Consider the following 27,234-nt stretch of genomic DNA (forward strand, 5'->3'; position numbering starts at 1 on the left):
GCAGTGCGGGTGCATGTTTTTTTGCTATGTGCTCATATTACTAGGGGTCGCTTTATTCAGTTGCGAGGCTGTGGGCAAGAAAGAGCTATTGTATTTCATTCTGAAGCAAGAAAACAATCCGTTCATTTGCACTAATCGCCATTAATCACTGGGCTGCGATACCAGTAGTAAACAGCAATAACAACGAAAACGAAAGTGTGAACGTTCCCTGCCTTGTAAAATTGTGATTCTTAAACATACAATTATTGACAGCACGGGCAGATTTAACTGACACAGGTTACTTACATTCTGGGAATACAGATATAAAAACGAACAAAGACTACACATTTTCAGAGCAGCAAAAACATGTATACAAGCATTATTAATATAATTATTTAAATAATCGAAACTGTTTTTACATTTTTGTTTCGGATGTATAGATAGATATGGCTTTGTGCGTTAGGTACTGTACTGTGCGGCGCTGTAATCAGAAGTAAATTTGTTGACAGCAGGTCTTTCCGTGAAGGGCGGGGCTGAAACGTAAGCCGCGCTGCAGAGTGTGACGTCACAACCGCCGCTTCGCGTGATTATCACGTAATAGTTAAAGAAAAACTAACAGCACGTTAGTGAACTTTGCATTTTTAGGTGTGTGAAGCAGTGAAACAAGGATCTTTCAGAGCAGTGGGTCAGCCCGAATTAGGTAAAAGCTTCATGCTTGCGTAATGTGTTAAGGTGCATATGTTTATAAATTTGTGTTAGAGGTGTGGAGAAGTGAGACTATTTTTTTTCTGATGCACATGTTAATTCTAAATTACAATTATGTTGTGTTTAATTCTATGTTGCAGTGTCTGCCTTCAGTATTAACATCTGCATGATGCTTGAACAGGTGTGCAGTTAAATGCCTCCTTAAGTCGAAGAGTGTCCCCATCCCTCAAACTCTTCTCTTTGGGGTGCAAACTAGGTTTTTGGGTTAAGACATGCCTACAGATTGGGAACCCCCGCCTCTATGCTGTGTCAAGAGCTGGATCGCTGTGGTGTGGTGGGGAGAGACTATGAGCCCAGATCAGATGATCTGGCATGATCAGATGACCTGGAGTGAGTTTTAGAAGAGTCATCCAGATCCATCTGGGCATTTTGGCAGCTAGTAGTTTATTTAATAATCCAGGGGTCATGTCCAGCCATTTCTCGAAACACCCCGATCAAAGGTCATCTTTGCTTCTTTCTCCTTCCTTTTTCTCCTCTTTTTTTAATGTTTGAACACAAATCCCAAGCAGGAAAAGAGTAGAGTAGTAGAGTCGTTTTTTGCCATATGTACACATACATTGGAATTCTGAATCGCGCAGATCTCTCGGAACATACACAGGACAACAGGCAACACCACACGATGCAGACAGTACATCACAAACATAATAACAACAACAGGTACAAAAAATATGTCATAACGAGACAAATAAAACCACAAAAAAACATGGAGTGCTCAAAATAAAACCCAAACCCATCAAGCCTTTCCTGGCCCTCTGTTGTTTTATGCTAGATGGACACAGAACCCGGGCGGCCGAAACCCTTGAAAGGGATTCTGAAGAAGGACCTCTGGGATGCCGACGCCCACCGAGACCCCGAGCGCCTGGTGCACAGCGCCGAGTGCCCGCTGAGAAGCCAGTCGTCCCCGGTGCCACTCACGGGCCTGGTGAAGCAGAGCCTGGGCACCAGCTGCAGCCTGCCACTCAGGGGCATCCTGAAGAACAGCAGCTCCAGCGAGGAGGCGGGGAACGGCACTCCAAACCACAGGTGGCGCCAGCCCGCCCTCTGTGCCACACCAGGGGGGCCCGGGTTCGAATCCGCACACAGGACACATTTACTTCTTCACACTCCCCGGCTAGACCACCAGGTCTCAATGGCACCGTGAGACGCTGGGAGCATCCGGAAATGGGCATGCATTCCGCAGGGATCAGCCCAATCCAGTCTCTTTTTCTCCAGCAGTATCACCTTCAGCTGAGGTTGCTATGAGGACACTGGAGTGTGAAACCTGCCATTCAGTTCCACTTGTCTCCAACAGAATTGAGATCTGGGGTATAGTCCTAGCCAGGGAACCTGATTTCATAGGATCCTCTGCTTCCTGCTCCTGATGTACAAAACCAGTGTTGTCGTTTCACTGAAAGAGTGTATTCAGTAACAAGTGTGTGGGCAGTTGTCACTGGTACCTGTTGAAACTCACAATCAGCAGCAAACCTGGCTGTATACTTAAACCTAGAGAACTACAAGAAAGTTCTGTGGTGCAATGCTAATTACAGTGGATCAATAGCAATGCAATCTAACCCTCATGCTGTAGTTACACAGCCTTTCTCGGCTTCTCCAGGAAGAGACAGAGGTGGGACGAGTGGAGCATCTTGGCCACGAGAGCTTATTTGCCCAGCAACGACATACAGAAGCTGGACCATGAGGAGCAAAGACCTCCCAGCATGTGAGTACAGGGTTTGGAGGCTGTGCTTTGATACGTTTACGTTGGTGTTTTCTCACTTTTACTATGGTTTTCAACGGGTCTGACAGTAAGATAAGATCAGATCACTTTATTGGCCATATGCGATTTCTTGCATTAGGAATTTGTCTTTTCCCATCAACCAGCCTGCTCTCCATGAGATACACAGACAGGGAGAGAACCTTGGGGTCAGAGCGCAGGGTCAGCTATTTATATATACATAACACTGTAAATGGACACCAAAACATAGGCAGATGCTGCTGTTCTGTTCTGTTCATGTCTCTGACTCTGCAGAACCAGCGCTGTGATGCTGGAGGGTGCAGGCGGCAGCACATCTGGAATACAGCACACCTGCATCTGTCAGACCAAGAGGTAGACAGATTTTGAAATCGATTTGTATCCATTAACGGCTTTCCAAAGCAGTCCAGCTTCTGCTGCAAATGCTGTTGCGGATTTCATTTCCCCCGCGATTTACTTGAGCTAATCACTGGGAGAAATGCAGTCCCTTTGTCTGGTGGCATCATTGGTGGCTAGTTGAAAAGTAAGCTGTGACACTCTGCAGGGCTGTGGCCCCTCCAGGAGTCTAGTCGCCCACGTCTGCTGCTCCAGGGTGTCGGCTCTTTACACCCAGTGCAGGCCAGTGCCCACTGCAGGCGGGCGCTCTGATCGGTCGGTGTCTGTGCCCAGGAAGAAGAGCCAGAGCTGGGACGAGTGCAGTATCCTGGCCACTCAGCCGCCCAGCCTTATGAGGGTGGACAGTGCAGACTGTGCTGGGACCAGGTCAGCTTCTCTTGCGCTCCACCTGAATGCTCAACAAACAGCAAATCCATTCTCTATTGTCCAAGTGTATTGCCCTGCAGGGACTGACTGAGGAATGAGCCCTTCATACCTCTGTGTGCTTCTGTGTCCTGAACTCTGTGTTTTTGTGTGTCTTTGAGGTGTATCTCTCTGTCTCTCTGTGTGTCTCTGTGTGTCTGAATCTCTCTGTGAGTCTGTGTGTCTGAATCTCTCTGTGAGTCTGTGTGTCTGAATCTTTCTGTCAGTATCTGTGTGTCTGAATTATCTCTGTGAGTCTGTGTGTCTGAATCTCTCTGTGAGTCTGTGTGTCTGAATCTCTCTGTCAGTATCTGTGTGTCTGAATTATCTCTGTGAGTCTCTGTGTGTCTGAATTATCTCTGTGAGTCTCTGTGTGTCTGAATCTCTCTGTGAGTCTGTGTGTCTGAATCTCTCTGTCAGTATCTGTGTGTCCGAATCTCTCTGTCAGTATCTGTGTGTCCGAATCTCTCTGTGACTCTCTGTGTGTCCGAATCTCTCTGTGAGTCTCTGTATGTCTGAATCTCTCTCTGAGTCTTTGTATGTCTGAATCTTTCTTTGAGTCTCTGGAGCTTCTCACTTGGGGCCACGCAGCCTCATTAGCACAAATCTCCTTCAGGACAGTTACAATGGAGCAAAAATGCTTAAAATAATGAAAAACCCCTTTGCTGTTGAGTTGGAAAACTGGAACAGCTGGTCACACTGCAGCCCTGACCGAAACCCCCTGTGAAAATGTGCCTCAGCACAGTAACCAGTCAGCCTTGCCACTGGCTTTGCCCATTGTTTCTGACGCGCTGTACTGTGGTGTCCATGCAGCTCTGCCGAGACGGATGGCGCCATCGAGGGCACGTGGGAGGGCAGCGCCAATCCCGCAGCCCCCCAGACGGGGGGGGCTGCAGAAGGGGAGAGCAGGGAGGAGGGGGCCGGGGCTCCGGGGGCGTGTTTCGGTGAGCAGTCCCACTCCGCTCCGCCCAGCAGGAACACTGCTGCCCAAGAGGCACACTCATGCCATCCAGCTCCAGCTATCATTCCTCTTCGGAGGTTCTGCAATATTTTGCAATCAGCGATTATTTTTTATTTTATTATCACTCTCCCAGCCTGAATATCCCATTCACTATTCTTCTTAACGCCCACTACAGGACCATTTTTAAATGGTCAACTTAGAGATCAAGTGGTTTCTTTCCCTGCCTGACGAACAAACTGAAGCTCAGAAACGTGCACCAGTGCTACTTTACACACAGAACACGGCGAGGCTGCTGCAGCTTTCTAGAACACATACATATATTTAAATACTTTAAAGCATAAATTTAAATAATTTAAAGGAAAAACACTGAGCAGTTCATACAACCCTTAGAATACAGCAGCAGCACAGCAGAATTTGCTTGTTGGTTTCTCTCTTGCACTGATCACACACAAATGAAATGGAAAAAAAAGAGCCCCTCGACATGTCTAGTACAACATGATCCCAGTATCAGGTGCCAGTGGGTCTGAGGGGTTAGAACACATCGGTCATTTGACCCACCAGATTGTCCATCTGGAAAACCAAACACAGTGCTTGATGGTGGATGATGGTTGCCTTTGGCGGAAACCTAATTGTCACATGCTGGGTCTGTAAATCCTGCTTCGCTGGGTTTGTCTGGGCGTGAGAGTTGACCCACGTGCCCCAGTTCCGCTGGCAGCGTGCAGACCAAGTGGCGAGACACCAGGTGCTGGAGGAGGCGTGGAGAGGTCATTAGAAAAGGCTGCTCTGTCGCTTGTGTGTACTGTGTGTGTCTCGCAGGAACCCCGAGCTTCGAGGAGCTGAGGAGGGCTTTCAGCGACGAGGGCAGGCACGTCAAGCTGGCCCGGCACCTCCTGCAGGAGGAGGAGGAGGAGGATGAGATGGAGGAGCCGAAGGAAGGGAGCACTGTCCCCACCCTCTACTACTGCACCAACTGCAACTGCACTGCCCACAGCTGGGAGCTCCCTCGGGGCTCCCTGGACAAGCCCACAGGTGGATGGAGTATTCCAGCAGCTCTATCACCCAGCAACTCCCAGAGGGCAGCCCACTGGAGCTCAGCAGGTGTGAGCCTGGCCAGTACCTGGAGGGGAGACCTCCTGGGAAAGCTGAGGCTGCTGCTGGAAGAGGTGTTAGTGGGGCCAGCAGGGGGCGCTCACTGCGCTATAGTGACAAGGACACTATACTGTAAAAAGGCGCTGTCCTTCGGATGAGACATAAAACCGAGGTCCTGACTCTCTGTGATCATTAAAAATCCCAGGGTGTTTCTCAAAGAGTAGGGGTGTTACCCCAGTGTCCTGGCCAAATTTCCCACAGGACTTTACCAATCATGGCCTCCTACTAATCCCCATCTCTGAACTGGCTTCATCACTCTGTTCTCCTCCCCACTGAGAGCTGGTGTGTGGGGAGCGTACTGGTGCACTATGGCTGCCGTCACGTCATCCAGGTGGGCCTGCACACTGGTGGTGGGGGAGGGGAGTTCCCATTACCTGGAAAGCACTTTGAGTGGAGTGTCCATAAAAGCACTGTAGAAATGTTAGGGATATTATTATTAATATTATTAGGGTAGACCAAGGCTCTTGGTCATTAAAGATTCCTTGGCAGTATTTGGAAGAGTAGGTTACCGGCACAGATATCTTGACTAACAGTTTCTCAGAGTCTTGTTTAACTGAGCTTACCTGAGTTTCCCCCTCGTTTCAGCCAGTGAAGAGACATCTTCACCTCTTCACCTGATCCACAGGTGCAGAATGGGAGGCAGTGAGGTTTTGAAATCACTGTATACCAAAAATACAAAGACCTGTTAGCCATGTCGACCCATTCATCCCATAATGCACTGTCTGTACCTCTCCCTGCCATCGGTGTCTCTCCTTCTCTCTCCTCCAGGGGAAAAGACGGATCTGTTTTCTTCGGATGAGGACTGAAGGCAGCACTGCCGCCGCAGATCAGACTGCTGGTCTCCTCCCCGCCTGTCTTCAGCAAAAGCCTTAAAAACACACCCTAGGGGCTCGTTCCAAACGTGTCTCCTGTTGTTCTTTGGGCTTTGAGTGCTTCTGACTGGTTCTCAGGTTTCCTGCGCTCTGTTCACTGTGACATGGAGTCTCCTTTAATTGCCCTTTCCTCATCCCCCCACAAGCTGTCCACCAGTCTGACCCAAAACCCCGATTCTTCAACCAAATAAACAAAAACAGTCCGACAGACTAACCTTAACCCTCACCCTAACAACCACTAGCACTGTTCTTCATTCTTTTCAAAAGATAAATCAATAATAATAATTCCTTACATTTATATAGCTCTTTTCTGGACACTCAAAGCTCTTTACAGGTAATGGGGATCCCCTCCACCACCACCAGTATGCAGCTCCACCTGGATGATGTGACGGCAGACATAGTGTGCCAGAACGCTCACCACACACCAGCTCTCAGTGGGGAGGAGAGCAGAGTGATGAAGCCAGTTCAGGGGGGGGATTATTAGGAGACCATGATTGATAAAGGCCAGGGGAAAATTTGGCCATAACACCCCTACTCCTTTCAGGAAATGCCCTGGGATTTTTAATAACCACAGACAGTCTGGACCCCGGTTTTACATCTCATCCAAATGACGGCACCTTTTTACAGTGCTCCATTACTATCTTGGAGCACTAGAACCCACACAGACCATAGGGTGAGTGCCCTCTACTTGCCCCACTAACACCTCTTCCAGCAGCATCCTTAGTTTTTCCCAGAGGTCTCCCCTCCAGGTACTGGCCAAGCTCACACCTCCTGAGCTTCAGTGGGCTGCCAGCTGTGAATTTCAGGGTGATACGGCTGCTGTTGTAAATATTTCAAATATTTCATTTTCAACAGGATGAGAAGAAGGCAGAGGGACCTGACATGGCAAACGTTCTGTGACTTACAGTAGCCAGGTTATGTTTCACCTTCATCAGGTGTTAACATGTTGATGATTTTAAGGAGACTGGAAAATCCTATTTGGTAGCAGACTCCTAAGGACAGAAGCCTCATGATCCCTGTATTCTAATGAATTTCAGAAATAATGAGTTTCTTTCTTTTACCAAGACCTACTTAGGAAAGCACTGCAACACAAACATATTCCACTAGAGGGCAGACAAAAGCTGTTCAACAGTGTACAACATAGGTCAAAAAGCAAAATTGCATAATTTCAGCTTTGTTTCCCTCTCTTTTCCAGAGGGCTTCATAGACTTACCCCACACACTGGGAAGGGATGTGTGCTTCTTTGCTAACCAAGAACTCACTGACTAAACCCTCGTTAACATGTTTGATTATCAAAGAAAGTAATGCTTTTGTGTTTTGAAAATCTTCGGTATGGAGAAAATTGTTTTCAGATTGGACATTCTTAGTCAGGAGAGGCTGCTGGTACCAAAACACATACTTGTACATGTCCTCTAGATGGATCAAAGTGGACCCAAAGCTCTGAACAAATGCCAGTATCAATACATTGAAAGCCTTAATGCAGTTCACTCAGTTTCACTGGCGAGTCTGGGACTGAGTCTGTCAAAACAAGGTTCTTCATCTGGAGCTATGCCACCACATTTCCAGTGCGTGTGCGTTAACTAACAGCTATCCCACCACATTATTCCATGAGTGTGTGTTTATCAGGAGTTATCCCACCACAGTATCCCGAGTGTGTGTTTATTGGGAGCTATCCCACCACATTATGCCGTAAGTTGTCTACATTGTGTGGTGTTGTACTGTGCATGTCCCAAGAGATCAGCACGATTAAGAATTCCAATGTATGTGTACATATGGCACTAAAACTACTCTACTCTCTCTACTGTACTCTAAGTGTGTCTTCACTGGGAGCTATCCCACCACAAAGCCAGATCTGCACAGATCTGAGAAGCTGATCGAACTCATGGATTTGCCATGGACCAGGGGAGTAAAGTCACACAGAGTAAGTCAAGTGTGTCAAAGCCAGAAACCGTGGTGACAACATGACCGAAGTGTGAGCATCCTACTGCCAGTTTAGAGAGAGACACTTCGAGCTAAGAGCTCAGCACAAGGCCTCCCAGCCACTCCTCATTTCCGCTGTGCTACTCTCCCTCTGTGCCTGGCATCTGAGCTGCTGTGCATGAGAAAGGTTACATAAGCACGGCGCAGAGATTAAGTGCCCAGGAATCAGCTGCCCTGTCCCAGTGGAGCCCTCCCACCATCATCTCTGAGGCACAATGTCCCGGCGGTGGTGGAGGTAGCTGGGGGGGGTAAGTTGGGGCTGGGGTTCCTGAGTCCGCAAAGCCTCTTGAGACCTCCTCAGCCTTCCAGCAGATTTATCCTAATTTCGCCTGACAAGCCTCCTTCCTTAAGATACAGAGCTGTAATCCCGGCAGCTAACGAACTATCAAGTGGGATTTCGGTTCACTGGGGTCCTTTTCTTTTAAGACTCCCATCTTGGAGGGAAGGAAAGAGAGAGGGAGGGAGCTCGGAGAAAGAGAGAGATGGAGGGGTGATCAGGGAGGCACCTTTGGGAACTGGAAACGTGCCGGCTGTGAAAATTACAACAACAAAAAAAGAAGAGGTTGCTGTTTGTTATTTTCTGGAAGGGTGAGTGGGAAGAGAAGACCGGATCGTGGATTGTACAGGGTCCTGTTGCTCCTGTCTCTGGGGGGGCTTGTTCTAACGGTCTGTTTCAGGCAAGAAGAGTGAAGTAAGTGTGATTTTTGACTCTGTTGCTCCATTGTAGATGTAGTGCCTCTATTGGTTAACCGCGGTTCAAAATTGAAGAACACTGATCCATGCTTCAGCTTCTTAATTGATACCGAAAGGGCAAATCGGATTCTGTTCTAGCACCTGTAGGAATAACCTTGTTTGATTCTAGTCTACAGCCTGGGTCTGATCTTCCTGCTATCCTGTCTCGGTGTGCTCCCTATTCTCTTGTCTTTGGGGAGAGAGACCCCCTCAAAAGATTGAAAGATTGTTGCCCATCAAGGAAAACAGTAGGTTACCAGTTTGACAAATATTCCGTTTGGAAAAAAAAAGGACAAATCACTGGCTCTAAAAAACATACTGCCTGCAAAACTTATTTACTGTATATCTCTGGATTGGGAAGCAATTTTCATAGATTTGAGATTTTCCAGACACAGAACACAACGATATAACCTCCCTGCCGCTCCCGCCATCATCAACCCCTTTCGGGGTTTCAGCCACACAACCAAGAGCTACCAACAGCTAGGAGCACCGTACAGCATGGACATGACTGTGTCAGCCCAGCACTCCAGGCCCGTGCTACCTCCAAGCCCCGGCCAGATCACTGGTCTGGGCACCGAGGAGGCCCAGATGAGGATGGGACAGGATGCAATGACATCAGACGAGGGAACGCAGAGCTCCCCAAAGCTAAACCACCGACTTTTTAGGGAAGGCCAGACCAGCCACTCGGATCGGTTTCTGCCACTGTAAAAGACCAAGATGGAAGTCGTATCTTAGCCACAGCCCTGGGGGAGACCCCCCTCCCTCTCCCCCCCTGTGCTGTGACCACTAGTCTGCTCGTGGACGAGCTCTGGCCTGATGAGGCACTGAGGCTCTGTACCATTTATCTCTCAGGTGGAAATAAGACAGTACTGTGTTACAGATCAGCAGTAAGACTAGTGGGCGATGCACAGTGGGGATTAGGGTACTAACTCCCCTCTTTGTATGACAGATGGTTTCTGTTTCAAACCACTGCTTTGCCCCCAAATCTGTATCACCTCTGTGGCTTTAGCTGATGTGTCCCAACATGGTTTGGCAGCAGTGTGCTCTGCTGCCCCCTAGTGGTTCTCACCAGAGCTACAGCGTCATCTTTAAGCGATCAAGATCACTTTATTGGCCCTATACAATTTCATGCATTAGGAATTTGTCTTTTTCACATACCCCAGCTTGCTCTCCATGAGACACACAGACACACAGGCGGGGAGAGGAGCTTGGGGTCAGAGCGCAGGGTCAGCCATTTATACAGCACCCCTGGAGCAGCTGGGGTTAAGGGCCTTGCTCAGGGGCCCAACGGAGTAGGATTCCTCTGCCGGCTGTGGGATTTGAACCAACATCCTTAGCCACAGAGCCACCGCTCCGCCCCTTTGGGAGCAGGAATGGCTTGTCCGAGCACTGACATGGCAAACAAACTCTAACTCTAAGACTGCGGAAAAACTGCAAGAGCATTTGAAGTGGCCCTTGATGAGATAAACATTAAAAACTTAATTCATTTTTATGGGCTAATAGGCTGTTGGTGTCTTTTTTATCTATGAAGCATGCAACATAATGCTTCATAATAAATTCAACAAATGCAACATAATACCTATCTTAGATATCAAATGTGGATTTAAACCTCCCAGCAATGGCAGTGATTTATTTCCTTGTGCAACTGCTCATATATCTCTGCAGTTTGCCTCCTTCTTTCTGATCCTTACCATGCTTTCGCCACGATCTCACTGAACATTACTGCACTTTTCTGTGTTCTGCCTTGATCTCACTGTGTCTGTACTGTGTTACCTGTCCCCAAATCAGACAGCACATAGGGCAATACGCTGACTTGATTTCTTCAAAGGCCTACAAAATGTCACATGGTATTAATAATTTTGCTAGAATCCTAGCATACTTAAATTGAAGTATGCTTCAGTAATGCACTTCCTGAATCTGCTAAATTTGTCATCTGAAAATTCCTTTTCATACCATGCACAGATATTCAGAGATGCTGCATATGCACTCATTTATACTCACTAGCCAGCACACACAAGCCTGTGGTCTCATTAAATACGTCTGAACAATCTGGGGGAATCTGCTGTATTTGCCAGTAACGCTCACTGAACTTTCAGCAAGCAAATCTGCAAGGGGCAGTGAAAGGGTCAGTGAGATCAAGTCAAACACCTGCGGAATTCTGTGGCAGATGATCAGTCACCCCCAACGTGCACACTTGAGCCCAGCAATTCTAGGCGAACAGCGGGCTCAGAGCATAGCCCAGCAAAGAGGGGTCGCGCTCTGGCTCTGAAGCCTGACATGTGGACTGGATTGCCGATCCACTGTTTTAAAGGTAATCCAATAAAAGCAGCCAGCTGGCCAGGCAAGGCTGTGTGTGGTTCTGTGGGGAAAGGAAGGGGGCGATCTGCGACCTCACAATGAGATCACAGATAATCTGCCAAGATATCTGACATGGGCCTGAATCGGCTCAGGCAGCTCTCTACTCTGGACCTGCAGTCACCACACAGTCTCAGCTGCTGAATCACCACAGCTTAAAGACCTGGAGAAGTCAGGGGCAGTTAGTGCAAATATTGGCTTAGTAGTCAATTCACTGACTGCACCGCCAGGAACTCCTATCTGCAGTACACACAGTGGAGGCAGTGGTTCGGGAAAAAAACATGACCTTTTACAAGAAAAAAAACACAGAAAAAAGTATGCTTGCCTTTTTTGGACCATGAGACTTATTCTGGTAATTTAACTGGGACCCATATTTGCATGTGGTGGCATTTGTAATGTGAATGATCAATACCCCATTTTTGATATTGTACACAATTTTGATCATTGCTTTTCAAACACAATATTGCTGCTCTGTATTTGAAACAGAGTGGCCAGTTTAAAGGAGGCAGACTAAAAACAAAACCTCTCTTTAGTCTTGACCAAAAGAGGAGGGACATGATTCAAGTGGATGCATTCCACAAAGGCACTGATAAAGTCAGTCCAACGGACTTCTTTTACGATTACCAAATGAGATGCTAACCAGGGGACACAAATGAAAAGTGCATTTAAGAAGATGATTTTCTAAATGAGGTCTTACTAGTGCATTATACCCTTCTTACATACAGGTAACACTCATTCATAGAAATCTGCTCCAACATTCTGTCTGCCTCTTTATCACTTCCCCATAGTGTCTAGAAGTGGCATATAACCAACACCCAAGTCTTTACCATGAGCGTCTGCTTACAACTATGCTTTATGTTTTCAGTTCTGCACATAATACCAGCTTGTTATTGGTTTAATTGGACTGCCACGTAAACAAAACATCCACGTGTCTCCCATTCTTCAATTAGATATGAAATATTTGGGAATACCTTCTGTTGCTTGGACAGTATTTGCTATTGCTCATATCTTATTATCCTCTGGGATTGGGACTAGTTTATTCAAAACTGGACCCTGGTGTTTGCGCATCATTGCCGACTGACCCATGGCCTCCATGAGTACTCGATGATTTTTTATTTCTTTTGGCTTTTTCACAGCAGCTGACGCTGAGCACTATGTCATAGACATACACAAGGAGAGCTTTCATCGGTTGTCTTACGCCTCAAACTATGTGATATATATAGAGAGATATCTATACAAGCAACCCACAATTTATGAACAACGGATTCACAAATGTTTTGCTGCAATGAAGAGTGCAAATTTCTGCCTTTTTTAATTAAAAAAATTAACACAGTTTTTTCTATAACAAACAAAATCCCTTCACTGGTGAGCTTCCTGCTGTGAATAAACATCATTGCGTAGCATGGCACTAAGCACCCTACATTGTCACATGCATTCATTTAATTAATTTTATGTTATTTATGTAATGTAATTAATTTCAATTCATTCTTTGTTTTTTTTTACATTAATAATTAAGGTTTTCTGAAAGCAAACGGTTACATTATTCGTTTAGTAAGTTTTGTCTACTACTTTTAAAATGATAAATACTGCACAATATAAAAAACAGCTATTATCTATTGAAGGTGGACAGTTAGGTTAACTAGGCTTTACTGGTCAGTTACTAAAAAGGAAATTACGAATTAATAATAATAATTGCTTACACGTATTCAGTGCTTTTCTGGACACTCCACTCAAAGTGTTTTACAGGTAATGGGGATCCCCTCCACCACCACCAGTGTGCAGCCCCACCTGGATGGTATGACGGCAGCCAAAGTGCACCAGTCTGCTCTCAGTGGAGAGGAGAACAGAGTGATGAAGCTAATTCAGAGATGGGGATTATTAAGAGGCATAATTGGTAGGGGCCAATGGGAAATTTGGCCAGGACACCAGGGTTACACCCCTACTCTTTTGAGAATTATCCTGGGATTTTTAATGATTTTTAATGATCACAGAGAGTCAGGGCCATCTCACCCAAAGGACGGAGCCTGCTTACAGTATAGCGTCCCCATCACTATACTGGAGCATAAGGACCCACATAGACTGCAGGATGAGCGCCCCCTGCTGGCCCGACTAACACCTCTTCCAGCAGCAACCTTAGGTTTTTCCCAGGAGATCTCCCCTCCAGGTACTGGCCAGGCTCACACCTGCTGAGCTTCAGTGGGCTGCTAGCTGTGACTTGCAGGGTGACATGGCTGCTAGCATAATACAGTTCTCATTGCAATGCCTCAGTACAACACAAAAGTTAGTTTGAAAATTATTTTTTTTCTGGGATTCAGGAAGTGATCAGAGGGATTTATGTATAATCTTATGATAATGCATTTTGAATTGGCGCTTTTTCACCTCCCGAACAGTTTTCAGGCAACGGATTATGAATTCATGAATTCATGAAATCGTGAATTGAGGGATGCCCATATTTGACGTTAATTGAACCTGGAGAGCCCCTGACAGTGATCTGACCGTGGTTCTCCTTCCCCTCCTGACAGGAAGTAGCCCCGCCCCGACGCCATGGACATCAGCGGCCTGGAGACGGTGGTGGCCAACTCGGCCTACGTGACGGCCCGGGGGAGCATGGACGGCGGCATGGCGGCCACCATGCGGGACAAGAAGATGCGGGCCAGGCTGAAGCTGCCCCACATCCAGGTGTGCGACCACATGAAGGCCACTGTGGACACGGGCTTCGAGAACATGTGCATCAAGCAGCCCATCGGCAAGCGCCTTCTGCAGCAGTACCTGGAGAGCGAGGAGGCCTTCAAGACGGCCGGCACCCTCTGGAAGGACATCGAGGACTACAACACAGCCGAGGAGAAGGACCGGCCCCAGAAGGCCCAGAAGATGGTCAACAAGTACTACGACTCGGCCTCGAAGACCTTCTGCGGCTTCCTGGAAGAGAAGGCCATCTCCCGGGTGAAGGAGGACCACAAGAACTGCCGCGGGGACCTGTTCAAGGAGAGCGAGCAGCAGCTGCTCCGCCACCTGGAGAGCAGGGCCCTGGAGGGCTTCAGGGGCAGCCTGTACTTCCTGCGCTTCGTGCAGTTCAAGTGGCTGGAGGCGCAGGCGGTGACGGAGGAGTGGTTCATGGACTTCCGGGTGCTGGGGAAAGGGGGGTTCGGGGAGGTGCACGCCTGCCAGATGAAAGCCACGGGCAAGATGTACGCCAACAAGAAGCTGAACAAGAAGAGGCTGAAGAAGCGCAAGGGCTACGAGGTGCTGTCTCTGGAACCCCCCCAAAGCTTTGCAAAAGAGTGGCCGGGCACCTGGCTTTGAGTATGAGTGGATAAGGGGGGGTGATACTCTTAAAGGTGGAAAATGCCCTGCAGTACGATGTAGCATTTTTCACATTTGTTGTCCCAGACAACCTCAGCCATGAAACGAACTGTTATTAACAGTTTATCCGGTAATAACAGCTTGTTATGAAGCGACAGCAGTTAGCGCCAGTAGGAGCACACAAACACGGCTGAACTAACACTTTACTTTCAGTAATCTTGTAGAGCCAGCATTTAGCCTTTAGAGAGGCTATATAAAATGCTATAAACTTTCCTTAATCCTTAATTGTGAATTACGTTTTTCCGAGATTAAATGAGTACACGAGTATTCATGATGTTCTAAACCCAGCAAACACCTAAACATATGCTATGATCTCTGCTCTGCTCATCTGCTCACAAATGTTAAATATTATTATAAATACTTAGGTCCTCATGATCTTATTTAGAATAATACCCTAGATAATTAATAATCCTAATCCCAACCTTTAAATACAGAGTGACCACACTGGCTCTGCGTGTGTGTGTGTGCGTGCCTGGGTGCGAGGCTGTGTCTGCAAATGAGCGTGCCCCCCCTTTACTGTGAGACCATGAGTGGGACCATGTGCCTCAGGCTTTGATCCCACTGTACTTGTCTGAGGTTGGAACTCTGCCCACTTCCTGTATATGTCCTGAAGGCACTTTGCGCGTTTCTTGCTAAAAGTCACATAGGACTCGTGAAAATCCTGCAAGTCCTGTGCGAAGCTTTACAAGTGTGAACTGTGGTCTGCCATGACTTAAGCATAGCGGAGTCTTGTGTAGCTCAGTGGGGAATCGTAGTTAAAGCATGATCAGGCCACAGCAAATTTGGGAAGTAAAAACAAAGTATGAGCACAGCGAAAAAACACTGGGAAACTGCAAGAATACTGTCCAGATTTTTTTTTTGTAAACCTTCTTAAGGGTATCCAGCGGAGCTCACCGCAGATAACAGAATATTAGCTAGCTACACAGTACTTAAAGATTCCGTGTGTTTTTGTCCCTAAAGACCACATATTTCTCTTGGATTTTGTGCTATCATGTAGCTGGATGTTGGACATCTCTGTTCTCTGGTTGTGTTACATAGTTTGAGTCCGGGGCATTAGCAGGAGGGGAGGGGAGGGAGCGGCAGGGCTTGGAAAGCAGGAGAACGGAGCTCGGCTCAGGAACAGGGTGAAAAAAGAAAGCGCGAAGCGGTTTAGGAGATGAGAGCCGGCACAGCTCCGTCAATCGCTGCCCAGCTCTATTTTTAACCTTGCGGAGAAGGAGACACAGACAGCTTGGCAGCGAGAGGAGATTGCATGAGTTATTTAAGTGCAGCGACTTAGTTCGCGGTAATCAGGGAGTATTTACTGTCCGCAAAGAGGCTTGCAGCTCAGCGAGACTCTGGAAAGCAGCTCAGGCCCTGGGAGAGGGAGAGAGCCGTGTCCAGTGCAATCGCACTCCGCCTTGTCAGGGCCTTAACAGGTAATGGAGATTAACCTTTCTCAGCCCTCCCGCAGGGCAGGTCCCTGAGCCCCCCGAGCCGGGCCAGGCTTGGCTCGGTGTGCGCGCCAGAGAACACTTAACAGACGTACAGTACAAGCAACCACACTTCAGACGTTGTCATGTGAAATATTTAATGGCGGTCACACAAGGTGATCAGCCCTCAGAACAATGTTAGGAGAAACCTCCCTGAAGGAGCTGATATAGGGGAGCTGATATGATCCGATATAAAAGGAGGTTTAGGGATGGTAAGCTGCCACATTCTTCTTGGGACCCTCTGGACTGTCTTATGAGGATCCTCAAGAGTCCTGGGACCCCCATACAGGAGCCACTGCAAGTAACAGCAGAAAGAGGACTGGACCCCCAAAATATTTGAGCCACTGTAATAGGTTCAATGAGACAGAGTTGTTAGTCTTCCTATCCAGTAGGGGGCCCAATACACAGACACAGTTGTCCCTTGCGCAGAGGTGTATGACGGACTCTCTGTTCCTTTATGTGGAGTGCCAGGCTAGTTTATGTTCACATTAGGTTTATTTTCCTTTTTTTACCAGCGGCCAATTCCCCAAGATGATCTAATGAACAGCACCCTTAAGAAATGTAAATGTAAACATAAATGATGAGTTGCTAATTCAAAACCCTGTATTAAAGTAATATCCAGGACTAGGACTGTGATTCTGTGGAGAGCTGTGATCAGCCCCTAAGTAATTAATTGACTACACTGGGGAAACCTTGATACAGTTTGATTACAGTTTGTCACAGGTTCTTGACTCATTGATCTAGAGCAGGGGTGTCCAAACCTTTATTATTGGGGGCCAGATAGAGAAAAGAATAGGCCACAGCAGACATCTAATAATAAAAATAAACAAATAATACCAGATATAAGTGCATTCCAATAACCAAATTGCCTTTTAATTTGTGGGACTATCCTAATAGGTGAGTTATAAGCATTTTGTACTTGAAATGGCCTGTATAAATAATGATATTATCTCATTTTAATATACTGGAAGATTTCACAAATGTTACTCACTAGTGATGACTCTACTAATGGGAACAGTGATGCTGTGCCTTGGACTGAAGAATTGCTGTTCTTGCCTCTTGCCTCTGAACTCTGTGAAAAAGTATTCATTTTGCCAGCATGGCTGGAATCTCCTGCATTCGCTGTCAATTTTTCTTTTCTTTGGTTCTGCCATTTTGAAAACCTTGCTAACGTTAATGTACAGAATTAAAGTTTTGAAGAGGGTAAAGAGGGGGAGAGAGGGTAGCTGATCAGTTTTGAGATGTGATTTTGCGTGATGGCGGCAGCTAGTGTTCAAAATAGGAACTGCTTTTTTTACTTAATATCAGGCCAAATCTAATTATAGCTCTAAATTAACTTGCGGGCCGTTTCGGTAACAGTGGTAGGCCTCAATTGGCCCGTGGGCCGTAGTTTGGACACCCCTGATCTAGAGGTCCGCAGGACTGCAACTCCCTGGGAATGATGTTGTGTTTGTCTCTTACCACCAGGGAGCGATTGTGGAGAAGCGGATCTTGGCAAAGGTCCACAGTCGTTTCATTGTGACGCTGGCCTATGCCTTCCAGACCAAGACAGACCTCTGCCTGGTCATGACCATCATGAACGGAGGAGACCTCAGGTGCAACTCCTTTTCCTGCACAAAAAAATTGTGATTTCTACTTGCATTTCATTTATTTTGAAACCTGAGCAGCAAGCTTACAATGTAGGGCCTCTAGCTGTCTTCAGACAGCAAAGGCGATGGAGATTGTCCATCTGTTTAAATCTGTCCTACACATCCACCCATCCACAGTACAGACAGTGCAGTGCGGCCCAGGCAAAGGGACACCTATGTAACTGTTGTGAACTAGAGGCAAAAGGAGTACCGTCGGTGTATTCTTGTTAGTGGAATAATGCAGGACCAGTTTGGGGCTTTGATGGGTCCAAACTGCTACACCCTGAGGCACTAGGGAGGGTTATAACGCTGTGAGCAGGGATGACTATATCACTTTCAATCTACCTGTGTGAGGTGAGTGAGAGTTCTGCACCTGCTCTCCCCCTAATCCTGGCTAATCTGCCTATTGCATAAATCCTGCAGTTAATCTGCTGGGGCTGCCATTCCTCTGAGGCTGATGAAGAGCACCAGGCTACAGCAGTAGGTGTTGCAGCCTCTCTCCCATTGTAAGCGTTAGAAGAATAGAATCATGTTCTATCAAGGGACAGGTGGACAAATTCCTACAAATGAACCTGCAGGGCCAGGCTCCACTGGCCCAAGTTTTCCACCTCAGCCCTTCTGGTTTCAGAACACTGAAAGTTTTGATTTTCTAAGAGAGGCGCTGCAAGATTAGTTAGGCCAGTCCTGAATAAGGACCAAATAGAGAAATAAAGCTGATCCTTGCAAAACACTTTTAAAACTGTCCACCAAGATCTACTATAGCCAATACAATACAGAGAGGCCCAGCGTACGTTTACTTTGTGTGTCACTACTTTGTCCAGTGGTCTGAGAGGCCTTTACAGGATCCCATGACTCTTACAACCCAGCAAAGTCAAAATATGCCAGAATGCATCCTTGGAGAAATAGTATGTTTTGTTCTCTTGATACCTGGAAAAGACATAGTTTAAGAATGAAGACAAAGCTTTCTATGTTTGATAAAGGTCTAGAACCATGACGTGTTCAATCCAGGTCCTGGATGGTATGTCTGCAGGCTTTTTAGATCTATTTAGGACACTAAAATCCACAGATCTGGCAGAAGGTTGTGTTTGTCCAACAAAAGGATGGTTGTAGTTTGTTAAGAGCTAGGTTGGAAGGAAATTCCTCAGACACACCTAGCCCTGCAGGAGGGGGAGCTGTAGGCGACTGCTATAACTCACCAGTCACAAAGCATGGAAAGTCACCCTCTGGCCTGGGCCCTGACTATGCTTGCTATGCGTTTTAATAAACGTTCTAACTCATATAATAAACCTCAAGCTGTAGAAATGTTTTAATAAACATCTAATCAATCTCAGGCTGAAGACACATCTGTAACTCACCCACCTCCTCTGCAGATACCACATCTACAACGTGGACGAGAAGAATCCAGGCTTAAACGAGGAGCGGACTTGTTTCTACACAGCCCAGGTCATCTGTGGCCTCGAGCACCTGCACCAGAACAGGATCATCTACAGGGACCTTAAACCTGAGAACGTGCTGCTTGATGATGCAGGTACTGACCCCCCCATAGGCATATCCCTCTGAAGGCAATGCTCCTATTTTACCCACAATCGCCTTTAGCCCAGTCTTAAGTAACGCTTCAAATGGAAAATAATATTGACTAATTTCTTACAATTATATAGCACTTTTCTGGACACACTGCTCAAACTGCGTAACAGGCAATGGGAAATCCCCTCTACCACCACCAATGTGCAGCACCACTTGGATGATGCAACAGCAGTACCCTCACTACACACCAGATATCAGTGTGGCGGAGAACAGAGTGATGAAGCCAATTTGTAGACAGGGATTATTAGGAGGCCTTGATTGGTAAGGGCCTGGGAGAGTTCTGGCCAGGACACCGGGGTTATCACCCCTACAGAACAGAGCCTATCTCTCCTCTGAGTATCTGAAGTGCCATGCACGATTTCTGTGTGTTTTATGGACGCTGCTCGCCGTTCGTATCATTTCAGGACACGTCAGGCTATCAGACTTGGGGCTATCTGTGGAGCTGGAGGAAGGTCATGACAAGACTAAAGGATATGCAGGCACCCCAGGTCAGTATTATTGTTCATTTGTCTGCCAGGTCAGTGCAGCCTGTTAGCCTGTTAGATTCTGTCTGTCCTGACACGGTAAATATCACATGCTCAAGGTCCTGCTTTGACATGCGACTCCCTTCCACAGTTAAGAAGCTGTAGAAGACAAGTGATGAGTTTTGGTTCATGGGTTTATATTATTAGGAGCACTGTTTCTATAAAACACGCTCTCTGTCTCTCTCATATGCCACATGTGCTATGAATGCTTCCAAACTCCAGGTCTGTCATCTCTAATAATATCAATAATATCCCCAGCAAGTTCAGTAGTATTGTAGATTTTCACAAGTAGTGTGAACATCAGAATCCAATGTCAAATGACATGTATCAGAGACATCCGGCTGTTAGACAGAATTGTGGTATATTTTTCTTTTGGTTCTGTTTAGAACCTACTACTAAGATACATTTACTCTAAGGAACAGGACGTTAATGTTCTGAACATTTATTAACTGCAAATGACAGATTTACAGCTGCCTTGCAGTAACATACACTCACACACACTCCACTCTGACTTCTCTAACTACACACATGTGTCACAACCCATGTGCATCTAACCCAGTGCTTACACATCACTCTATTACAGAAGGCACATGCTCAGACACCCTGGTTTCCTATATAGGCAGCAGAACCTCAGCGGACCTGTGTTTAGGAGCTCTGGAGAGACTCAGGGGAATTATAGCACTGCAGTGTTCTCCATTTCCATTATGGGCTCAGGCACACATGCAGAGGTCAATTCCAATTGTATGAGAAAGAGTTTTAAAGCTCATGTGCAGGTTGCCTGTTTTTATAGTATACTGTATTAATATCTGATATACGAAAGTACAGTTAAATGTTTGCTTTGGGATTTAATTAAATAACCATGGGCCTCCAGTGATCATGACTGCCCATCTTACTGCATCTGGGTGAAGTCTCCACATCTGCTCCAGAGTCATTTAATTTTCATTCCATCTTACCTCTCAATGGCTTAATTAGACAAGGTGAATTGACTGCAGTTCCCTAGAACTGGCGCTGCTGGCCTGGGACTGTGCAGGAGCAGGGTGGAGCCGCTGTCTGCTGTAACAGCCGGGTAAGGGTGTTGATACTGCAGGCTTTATGGCCCCGGAGCTGCTGAAGAACGAGGAGTACGACTACAGCGTGGACTACTTCACTCTGGGGGTGACGGTGTTCGAGATGATCGCGGCCAAGGGCCCCTTCCGGAGCCGTGGAGAAAAGGTATCTCCCCCGATCTCAGCTACGGCCCCCCGTCCGCCCTGCAGAGCAGAGAGCAGTAAGACGCCCCCATTGTCTGCTTTTTGCCTTGAAAGAGTTCAGTAAGCGCCGTCAGGATCTTTGGTTTTTGGCTTATTGGGTGTCTTTGGGGGCGGCACGGTGGCGCAGTGGGGAGCATTGCTGCCTCACAGCCCTGGGGCCCTGGGTCCAATTCCAGACCTGATGTGCTGTCTGTGTGGAGTTTGCATGTTCCTTCCCATGTTCGCATGGGCTTCCTCCAGGTGCTCCAGTTTCCTACCTTCAAGGTAGGTTAATTGGCTTCTGGTGTGAGTGTGTGTGCGATGGTCTAGCGTCCCATCCAGGGTGTACCCTTCCTAATGCCAGCTGTTTGCTACTGTAGGTTAGGCTCCTGAATTGGATGAGGCAGTTAGAAACATGCTTTCCCGTGCGGAAAGACACACATCTTTCCATGCTGTTAGAAACGGATGGAAAGATGTGCGTCTCTGGTTTGGTGTCTGTTTCCTGAGCTGTTTACAGCCGTCACTAAACACCATTAAAAACACCCTATCACATTTTACAGGTCCGCTATAGAGAGTGTGGTATTACAGTGTGGTTTGGCAGCGGCTCGTTGTCTGACCGGAAGGCGTTGGGGGGGTGATCAGGTCAGCCCAGTCCATAATTGGAGTACAGCTCCCCTCTACTGTGAACATTTTTACAACTCGCTGTCTCAGGAAGGCTGAGGATACCAGTCATCCCGGTTTCTCACTTTTCTCCCCCCTTCCCTCTGCTGGGAAGCGTTACAGAAGCATAATGGCATGAATTTCCAGATTCAGAGACAGCTTCTTCCCACAAGATGTCAGATTACTGAACTCTGCCCCTACCACTGCCTCACACTGATGTTTTTTTAAGCTGTATGTTATTGAACTTGTTGTTGCTGCTGCTGTTCTGTGTCTGTTTTTGGTGGTTCCTTTAACGTCTTTGTATTGGAGTATTGGGGCATACATCCAAATAAGCATTTCATTGCTCTTGTGCATGTGACAATAAACTGCACTGAACTAAAAAATTAGGATCACAAGGAATCACCTGGCAACCTGCATTCTTTATCTAATCAATCCCAACATGTTGACTCCAACCCCCTCATCCAATCAATTGTATTCTTATAGGGTGTCTTTTAATTCAGACCATTCTAAATGCCCATTACACAAATTATACATGTAGAAAAGTACTGTAAACGAAACATACAGTAAAGCCAGGTATGAACGTACAATTAAAAGAAGTAGATGAGGAAGTTGAAAACATGGCCGTTCTGTGGCGAGGTTTAAAACCATCAGCAGAGGGGCCGCAGTTCGTCCGGTCAGGAAGAGCCTTGGAAAGGGTCGGGGAGCCCTCGCGGTCCCCCCCACCCCGATGTGACCCCCCCGTCTTCTCCGGGTCCCGACGCAGGTGGAGCTCAAGGAGGTGACCCGGCGCATCCTGAACGACCCCGTCTCCTACCCGGACGTGTTTGGCGCTGACTGTAAGGCGCTCTGCGAGAGGCTGATGGAGAAGAACCCGGCGCGGCGCCTGGGCTTCCGGGACGGCGAGTGCGCGGAGCTGAAGCAACAGCCCTTCTTCCGGGGCCTGAACTGGGGCCGGCTGGAGGCAGGTCAGAGCCCGGGACCGGTCACCCGCGGGCAGAGTCGGGACCGAAACCGGCCAGGATCCTCCCTCCCCCTCAGGCACCTCGGAAGGAGAGACTCGTCGGTAGGGCGATAGGTTTGGACAGGTGGGCAAGTCACAGAAGTGTGTCTGCCTCTCCTTCCACCTACCTGTCGAAAAGAACTCCAAGTCCAAGCGCTTTCAGTCCACACCAATCCAGGTGTTCAGTACAGGTAGCTGTGAATTGCTTAATTCACACGTTTACAGTCTGGCAGACAGCTAAACAGGCTGGTGTTTAAGACTGTAATGGCATAGATAGGGTCCACTGCTGAACAACCCCTGGAAGAGAGACAGGGACAGGCGGCAAAACTTTCCACTTAAAATCGATTCTCATTAGTCCAATGTAAAAGTCCTTTCACGTCGCCACTGGGCTGCCTGTTCCACACCCTCTCCAGACCCGGTGTGCAGAAATGGCTCCTGTTTTCCCTCCTCTCAGATCCCACGCGTGTCCTCGGCTCTTCGGTACACGAGCGAAACCGGGCTCGCTCCGGGTTGGCAGGGCCGACTTGCTCGGTCAAACTTCCTGGGTCTCTTCTCCATTCGAGACACAAAGAGGGTGCAGTTCCTCTAACCTGCTGATGTAGGAAATGTCTCTCTTCTCCCCGGCTCGGGTCGCTGACTCCTTTTTTTTTTTCTTGCTTTCGTTCGTCCGTGTAAATGTCTGGCCAGGCCTCATCGACCCCCCGTTCGTTCCCGACCCCAAGATGGTGTACGCCAAGGACATCAGCGACGTGGGCGCCTTCAGCACCGTCAAAGGCGTGGTGCTGGACGACAAGGACAAGGAGTTCTACGACGAGTTCGCCACGGGCAACATCCCCATCCCCTGGCAGGATGAGATGATCGAGACGGGGGTCTTTGGCGAGCTGAACGAGTGGGGCCAGAAGGGCAGCACGCCCAACGACCTGAACTACAACTACGTGCCGCCGGCAGAGAGCGCCAAGTCCGGGACCTGCCTGCTGCTCTGACGGGCAGGGAGGGGAGGGCCGGGACAGCGGAGAGCGAGCGAGCGAGCACCGGCGGGGCGGAGGGGCGGAGAGGCGGGCGGCTGCCTGGACTGTCACGGTATCCGTTAGAGCAGTCGCCCTTTCCCCTTTTAATCCTTTTTTTAACCCTCTCCCTGCTCGTAGTCTGCCCGGCCCATGGAGACAAGTCACCCTTTGCCGTCTTGGCAGAGAAACGCAGAAAAACAGCGATGTATGTATGTATTGATAAACTCGTACAACGTGGGAACGGGGCGTTAGAACTTGTGAGCAGAGTACGCGAGGCTTTAAAATTTAGCGCCTTCCTCTCGCGCAAAAACCGTTAGTCCTCGATCTCACGCAGAACCAACGGTACCGATCGTAGCAATAGATAAACACATAGATTCGAGTACAAATATTGTCTTTTTATTCTTTATGGTGTCTTCAGGGGCATGTACTGCTTAAAGTCGAGCAAAGGAGGACACCGTTCCTGCGGTCCAGCGGGTGTCCCGGTTTCACGGGACATCAGAGGGAAGTGGTCGCTTTCTCGGCGGCTGGGAGGAGACGGAAAACTCCCGAACTGGCGGTTAAAACCCCGTCAGCAGATTGAGCGCAGGGAATTTAGGACAGGTTGAATGGTTAATGAAAGCGAGTTCCTACAGAACGTTCTAGCGATTTAACACGATGGTGTTTGATCTCTCTAAATTTTAGGATTTTACTTCATATGACCATGGCGTGACGTGAATAAACCTGTATAACTCATGTATAACTATAAACAATTTTATTGAAACATTATCAGTTAAAAAACGTGCCCGGTTTGAAATTTGCGAACTTTACCGCGATGGAAAGTCAGATCGTCAGCAGCGGAATCGCAAAGATAACTGGCATCAGACGTGCTACCTGCTCAGAAGAATTGCGAAATAATTCTGCTTTTTCGCTCTTCGCGTGTTTTTATTTTTCCTATGAGGTAAACGTCGAGGAGAACGTCTGGTAGACCAAGAAAGAAACGATGTTTTTTTTTTTTAAGCGGTGGTAGCGGGCGTCATTTTCAAGGAGCCCAGCGCGCGACCAGCGGCTCTGGCCGGGGAGCGGCGAGCACGTGCCGCCGGAGGGCAGGTGCTCTTCCTGGGCTGGTGGTTTGTGCGCAGACTCCTGCGTAACCTCGCTGCCAGCGGTTCTGCAGCGTCCGCACGCCGCGCACCTGACCGTGAAAACCCCGGTACCCGCTTATTAGCTGTATTTTAACGGACTGATTTTTAGGTGGCGGGGGGTATGGGAATGTCAGTTGCGTTGCGTCGCGCCTAAAGCAGCGCATCAGAAATTTGATTACATCTTTTAGGTATACGGTTAACTGAGAAACGTTGAAATGTATGCTGTACAGTCCAAAAAAAAAATCAAATGCTTAACCAGACTAGAAGTATTTTTCTGCTTTACTGATGTTAATATAGCAATAATCCATGCTGATACATGACGTACTTGCGTAAAGGATTTTAGTACAAATGTAACGCTTACGGCCGACAGTGAGTGTGTAAGAGCACTTGAGTGTGTAAGAGTGTGACGTCACCGCCCTTCCCTGTAATGGCAGGACCACATCCGCTGGGCTGGAGGGAGGTCTCTCTTTAGCTCACCAGGCTGGGTCCCTGTTGAGTGACGCCGGAGGCCCAGGTTCGCGTCCCTGACGGTGCGGGGCCGACCTGTGTAGGCAGCAGGCGAGGGCGCCCACCTGAACCCCGTTGCGCTACACAAATAACCTGGGACAACTATTTATTAAAGGGACTTCATGCTGAGACAAATTCATTCTGCGTCAAGGCAGAATTTGGGCTGTAAAATCATTTTGTAAAGGCGGCAGCACGTCTGTAATAGCTCTGACGAAGCTCTGTTACAGCCCATGCCGATCTCATTCAGAGCAAGGTTCAGTTATTGGTAACGTGTATTTAGCAGCAAGAGTCAGTCAGAGGGGAAGAGGGGGTGCCAGGGTGTGGTTTAGGTCAACTCAACTCCCCCCCAACCCCCCTCCCTGCACCCACTCACTGCCCACAGAGCAGGGAAATCACCAAGGGGACCTCCCATCCCACCCGCCCCTGGAAAGTGGGCAGATGTTTGCACAAGTGTCATTTATCTCCCCACTGGAATCTGTAGGAGACCCCTCCCACCCCCCAGCCTGAACGAACAGCAGTGCTCTCCCAGCTAGCAGCCCACTGAAGCTCAGCAGGTGTGAGCCTTGCCAGTACCTGGTGGGTACTGGGAAAGCTAAGATTGCTGCTGGAAGAGGTGGTTGTAGACCTTTAGGCTGTGACGGGGAAACTATACTGTAAAAAAGTCGCCATCCTTTGAGTGAGACGTAAAACTGAGGTCCTGACTCTCTTTGGGCATTAAAAATCCCAGGGCGTTTCTTGAAAATAGAGTAGGGGAAACGCTGGTTTCCTGGTCAAATTTCCCCTGGCCTTTACCAACCACGGCCTCCTAATAATCTCCATCTCTGAACTGGCTTCATCTCTCTGTTCTCCTCCCCACTGAGAGCTGGTGTGTGGTGAGGGTACTGGTGCTCTCTGGCTGCCATATCATCAACATGGTGCTACAACATTAGTGGTGGTGGAGGGGAGTCCCCATTACCTGTAAAGTGCTGTGAGTGGAGGGTCCAGAAAAGTGCTGTAGAAGTGTAAGGGATATTATTATTAATATGATTAATATACAAATATTTGCAGAATTGGTCCTATATTGTATTAACCCAGGTGCTGGAACAAAGCCATGAAATGGAATGGAAATATCAAGGCTGTCTACCTTGAGATTATTATTAAGGGGGAAGGAAATTCTATGTATTTCTATGCACCTTTAAATGAAGAGCTATATTTTTGTAGTCTATTGTACAATAGTAGCATAGAGGAGCAACAACACACATGGGATTCTGTAATCTACAACACTGACATCTATCTAGATTAAAGAACAAGGATATTCTGACACATCACTAGTGTACAACCATGTGGACAATGTATTTCACAAAATATCTAAATAAAAGTATTGAAAGTACCTCTGTGGACGTTTTTTCAATTTCATATCCAAAGCATTGAACTAGGGAGACAACCCTGAAAGGTAATCATGTTGACAGAATCTAAAAGGTAGAACATATATACAAAGCCACGTGGTATCAATATTATGATACCAAGTTTATAAGATTCCACTGGTAGAATGAACTAAATCTTTGTCTTGAAATATTCAATAAATTTTGTAAGGTATCAAAAGAATGTGTTACCAAATCTTTCAAGTAACAAATATATGACAACACATGCAGGGCCTAGGTGTTGAGCTGAAAGCTTGATTTACGGGGAAACATGCAAATTTAATATTCGGATCAGTAATTTTAAGAAAACACAGAAGCACACCCCTCTGTGGCTGCCAGCTTGGGGGACCCCAGAGTGACTGCTGCTCTTTGTTCCAGTGGAGCTCTGAATCACCAGTGACCCCTCTAATTGCTTCTTC

The 27,234-nt window shown here is 47.6% G+C and overlaps 2 protein-coding genes and 1 long non-coding RNA gene across 8 annotated transcripts; 2 read left to right on the forward strand and 1 right to left on the reverse strand.

Annotated features, from left to right (window-relative positions):
* The first annotated feature begins 543 nt into the window (after positions 1 to 543).
* LOC148672378 (uncharacterized) lies at positions 544 to 6,456 on the forward strand. Of its 4 annotated transcripts, none has more exons than XM_088628063.1 (8): positions 544 to 679; positions 1,514 to 1,767; positions 2,309 to 2,440; positions 2,750 to 2,827; positions 3,143 to 3,235; positions 4,085 to 4,215; positions 5,049 to 5,261; positions 6,150 to 6,456. In XM_088628063.1, the coding sequence occupies exons 2-8, from the start codon at positions 1,514 to 1,516 to the stop codon at positions 6,185 to 6,187; spliced, it is 939 nt and encodes a 312-aa protein (XP_088484189.1). In that variant the 5' UTR covers positions 544 to 679; the 3' UTR covers positions 6,188 to 6,456. The 4 variants fall into 4 exon arrangements, with proteins under 4 accessions (XP_088484189.1, XP_088484190.1, XP_088484191.1 ...); XM_088628064.1 differs by having other exon boundaries at positions 2,336 to 2,440; XM_088628065.1 differs by lacking the exon at positions 2,750 to 2,827.
* A 2,010-nt stretch (positions 6,457 to 8,466) lies between these two features.
* grk1b (G protein-coupled receptor kinase 1 b) lies at positions 8,467 to 26,784 on the forward strand. 3 transcript variants are annotated; one of them, XM_088628076.1, is made up of 8 exons: positions 8,470 to 8,821; positions 13,843 to 14,563; positions 17,623 to 17,750; positions 19,154 to 19,311; positions 19,772 to 19,855; positions 20,979 to 21,103; positions 22,544 to 22,745; positions 23,468 to 26,784. In XM_088628076.1, the coding sequence occupies exons 2-8, from the start codon at positions 13,865 to 13,867 to the stop codon at positions 23,761 to 23,763; spliced, it is 1,692 nt and encodes a 563-aa protein (XP_088484202.1). In that variant the 5' UTR covers positions 8,470 to 8,821; positions 13,843 to 13,864; the 3' UTR covers positions 23,764 to 26,784. The 3 variants fall into 3 exon arrangements, with proteins under 3 accessions (XP_088484203.1, XP_088484202.1, XP_088484200.1); XM_088628074.1 differs by having other exon boundaries at positions 8,471 to 8,924; XM_088628077.1 differs by lacking the exon at positions 23,468 to 26,784 and having other exon boundaries at positions 8,467 to 8,924; positions 22,544 to 22,914.
* On the reverse strand, positions 22,250 to 23,044 carry LOC148672380 (uncharacterized). Its single transcript, XR_015935775.1, has 2 exons — positions 22,909 to 23,044; positions 22,250 to 22,822 (listed from the first exon to the last, which is right to left on the reverse strand). It is a non-coding gene; the product is annotated as an uncharacterized LOC148672380 (long non-coding RNA).
* Positions 26,785 to 27,234: the final 450 nt, after the last annotated feature.

The sequence above is a fragment of the Lepisosteus platostomus genome, chromosome 4 (assembly GCF_059453375.1).
Source record: "Lepisosteus platostomus isolate fLepPlt1 chromosome 4, fLepPlt1.hap1, whole genome shotgun sequence".
In the NCBI taxonomy this organism is placed as follows: domain Eukaryota; kingdom Metazoa; phylum Chordata; class Actinopteri; order Semionotiformes; family Lepisosteidae; genus Lepisosteus; species Lepisosteus platostomus.

What these genes read in the sequence shown, in the direction of transcription:
- LOC148672378 (XM_088628063.1), top strand. Translation starts at nt 1,514, where the DNA reads ATGGACACAGAACCCGGGCGGCCGAAACCCTTGAAAGGGATTCTGAAG. An exon ending in GAGCAAAGACCTCCCAGCAT is followed by an intron (nt 2,441 to 2,749) that starts GTGAGTACAGGG and finishes CTGACTCTGCAG; the next exon opens with AACCAGCGCTGTGATGCTGG. An exon ending in GCAGACTGTGCTGGGACCAG is followed by an intron (nt 3,236 to 4,084) that starts GTCAGCTTCTCT and finishes GTGTCCATGCAG; the next exon opens with CTCTGCCGAGACGGATGGCG.
- grk1b (XM_088628076.1), top strand. Translation starts at nt 13,865, where the DNA reads ATGGACATCAGCGGCCTGGAGACGGTGGTGGCCAACTCGGCCTACGTG. An exon ending in AGAAGCGCAAGGGCTACGAG is followed by an intron (nt 14,564 to 17,622) that starts GTGCTGTCTCTG and finishes TCTTACCACCAG; the next exon opens with GGAGCGATTGTGGAGAAGCG. An exon ending in TCCGGAGCCGTGGAGAAAAG is followed by an intron (nt 21,104 to 22,543) that starts GTATCTCCCCCG and finishes GTCCCGACGCAG; the next exon opens with GTGGAGCTCAAGGAGGTGAC.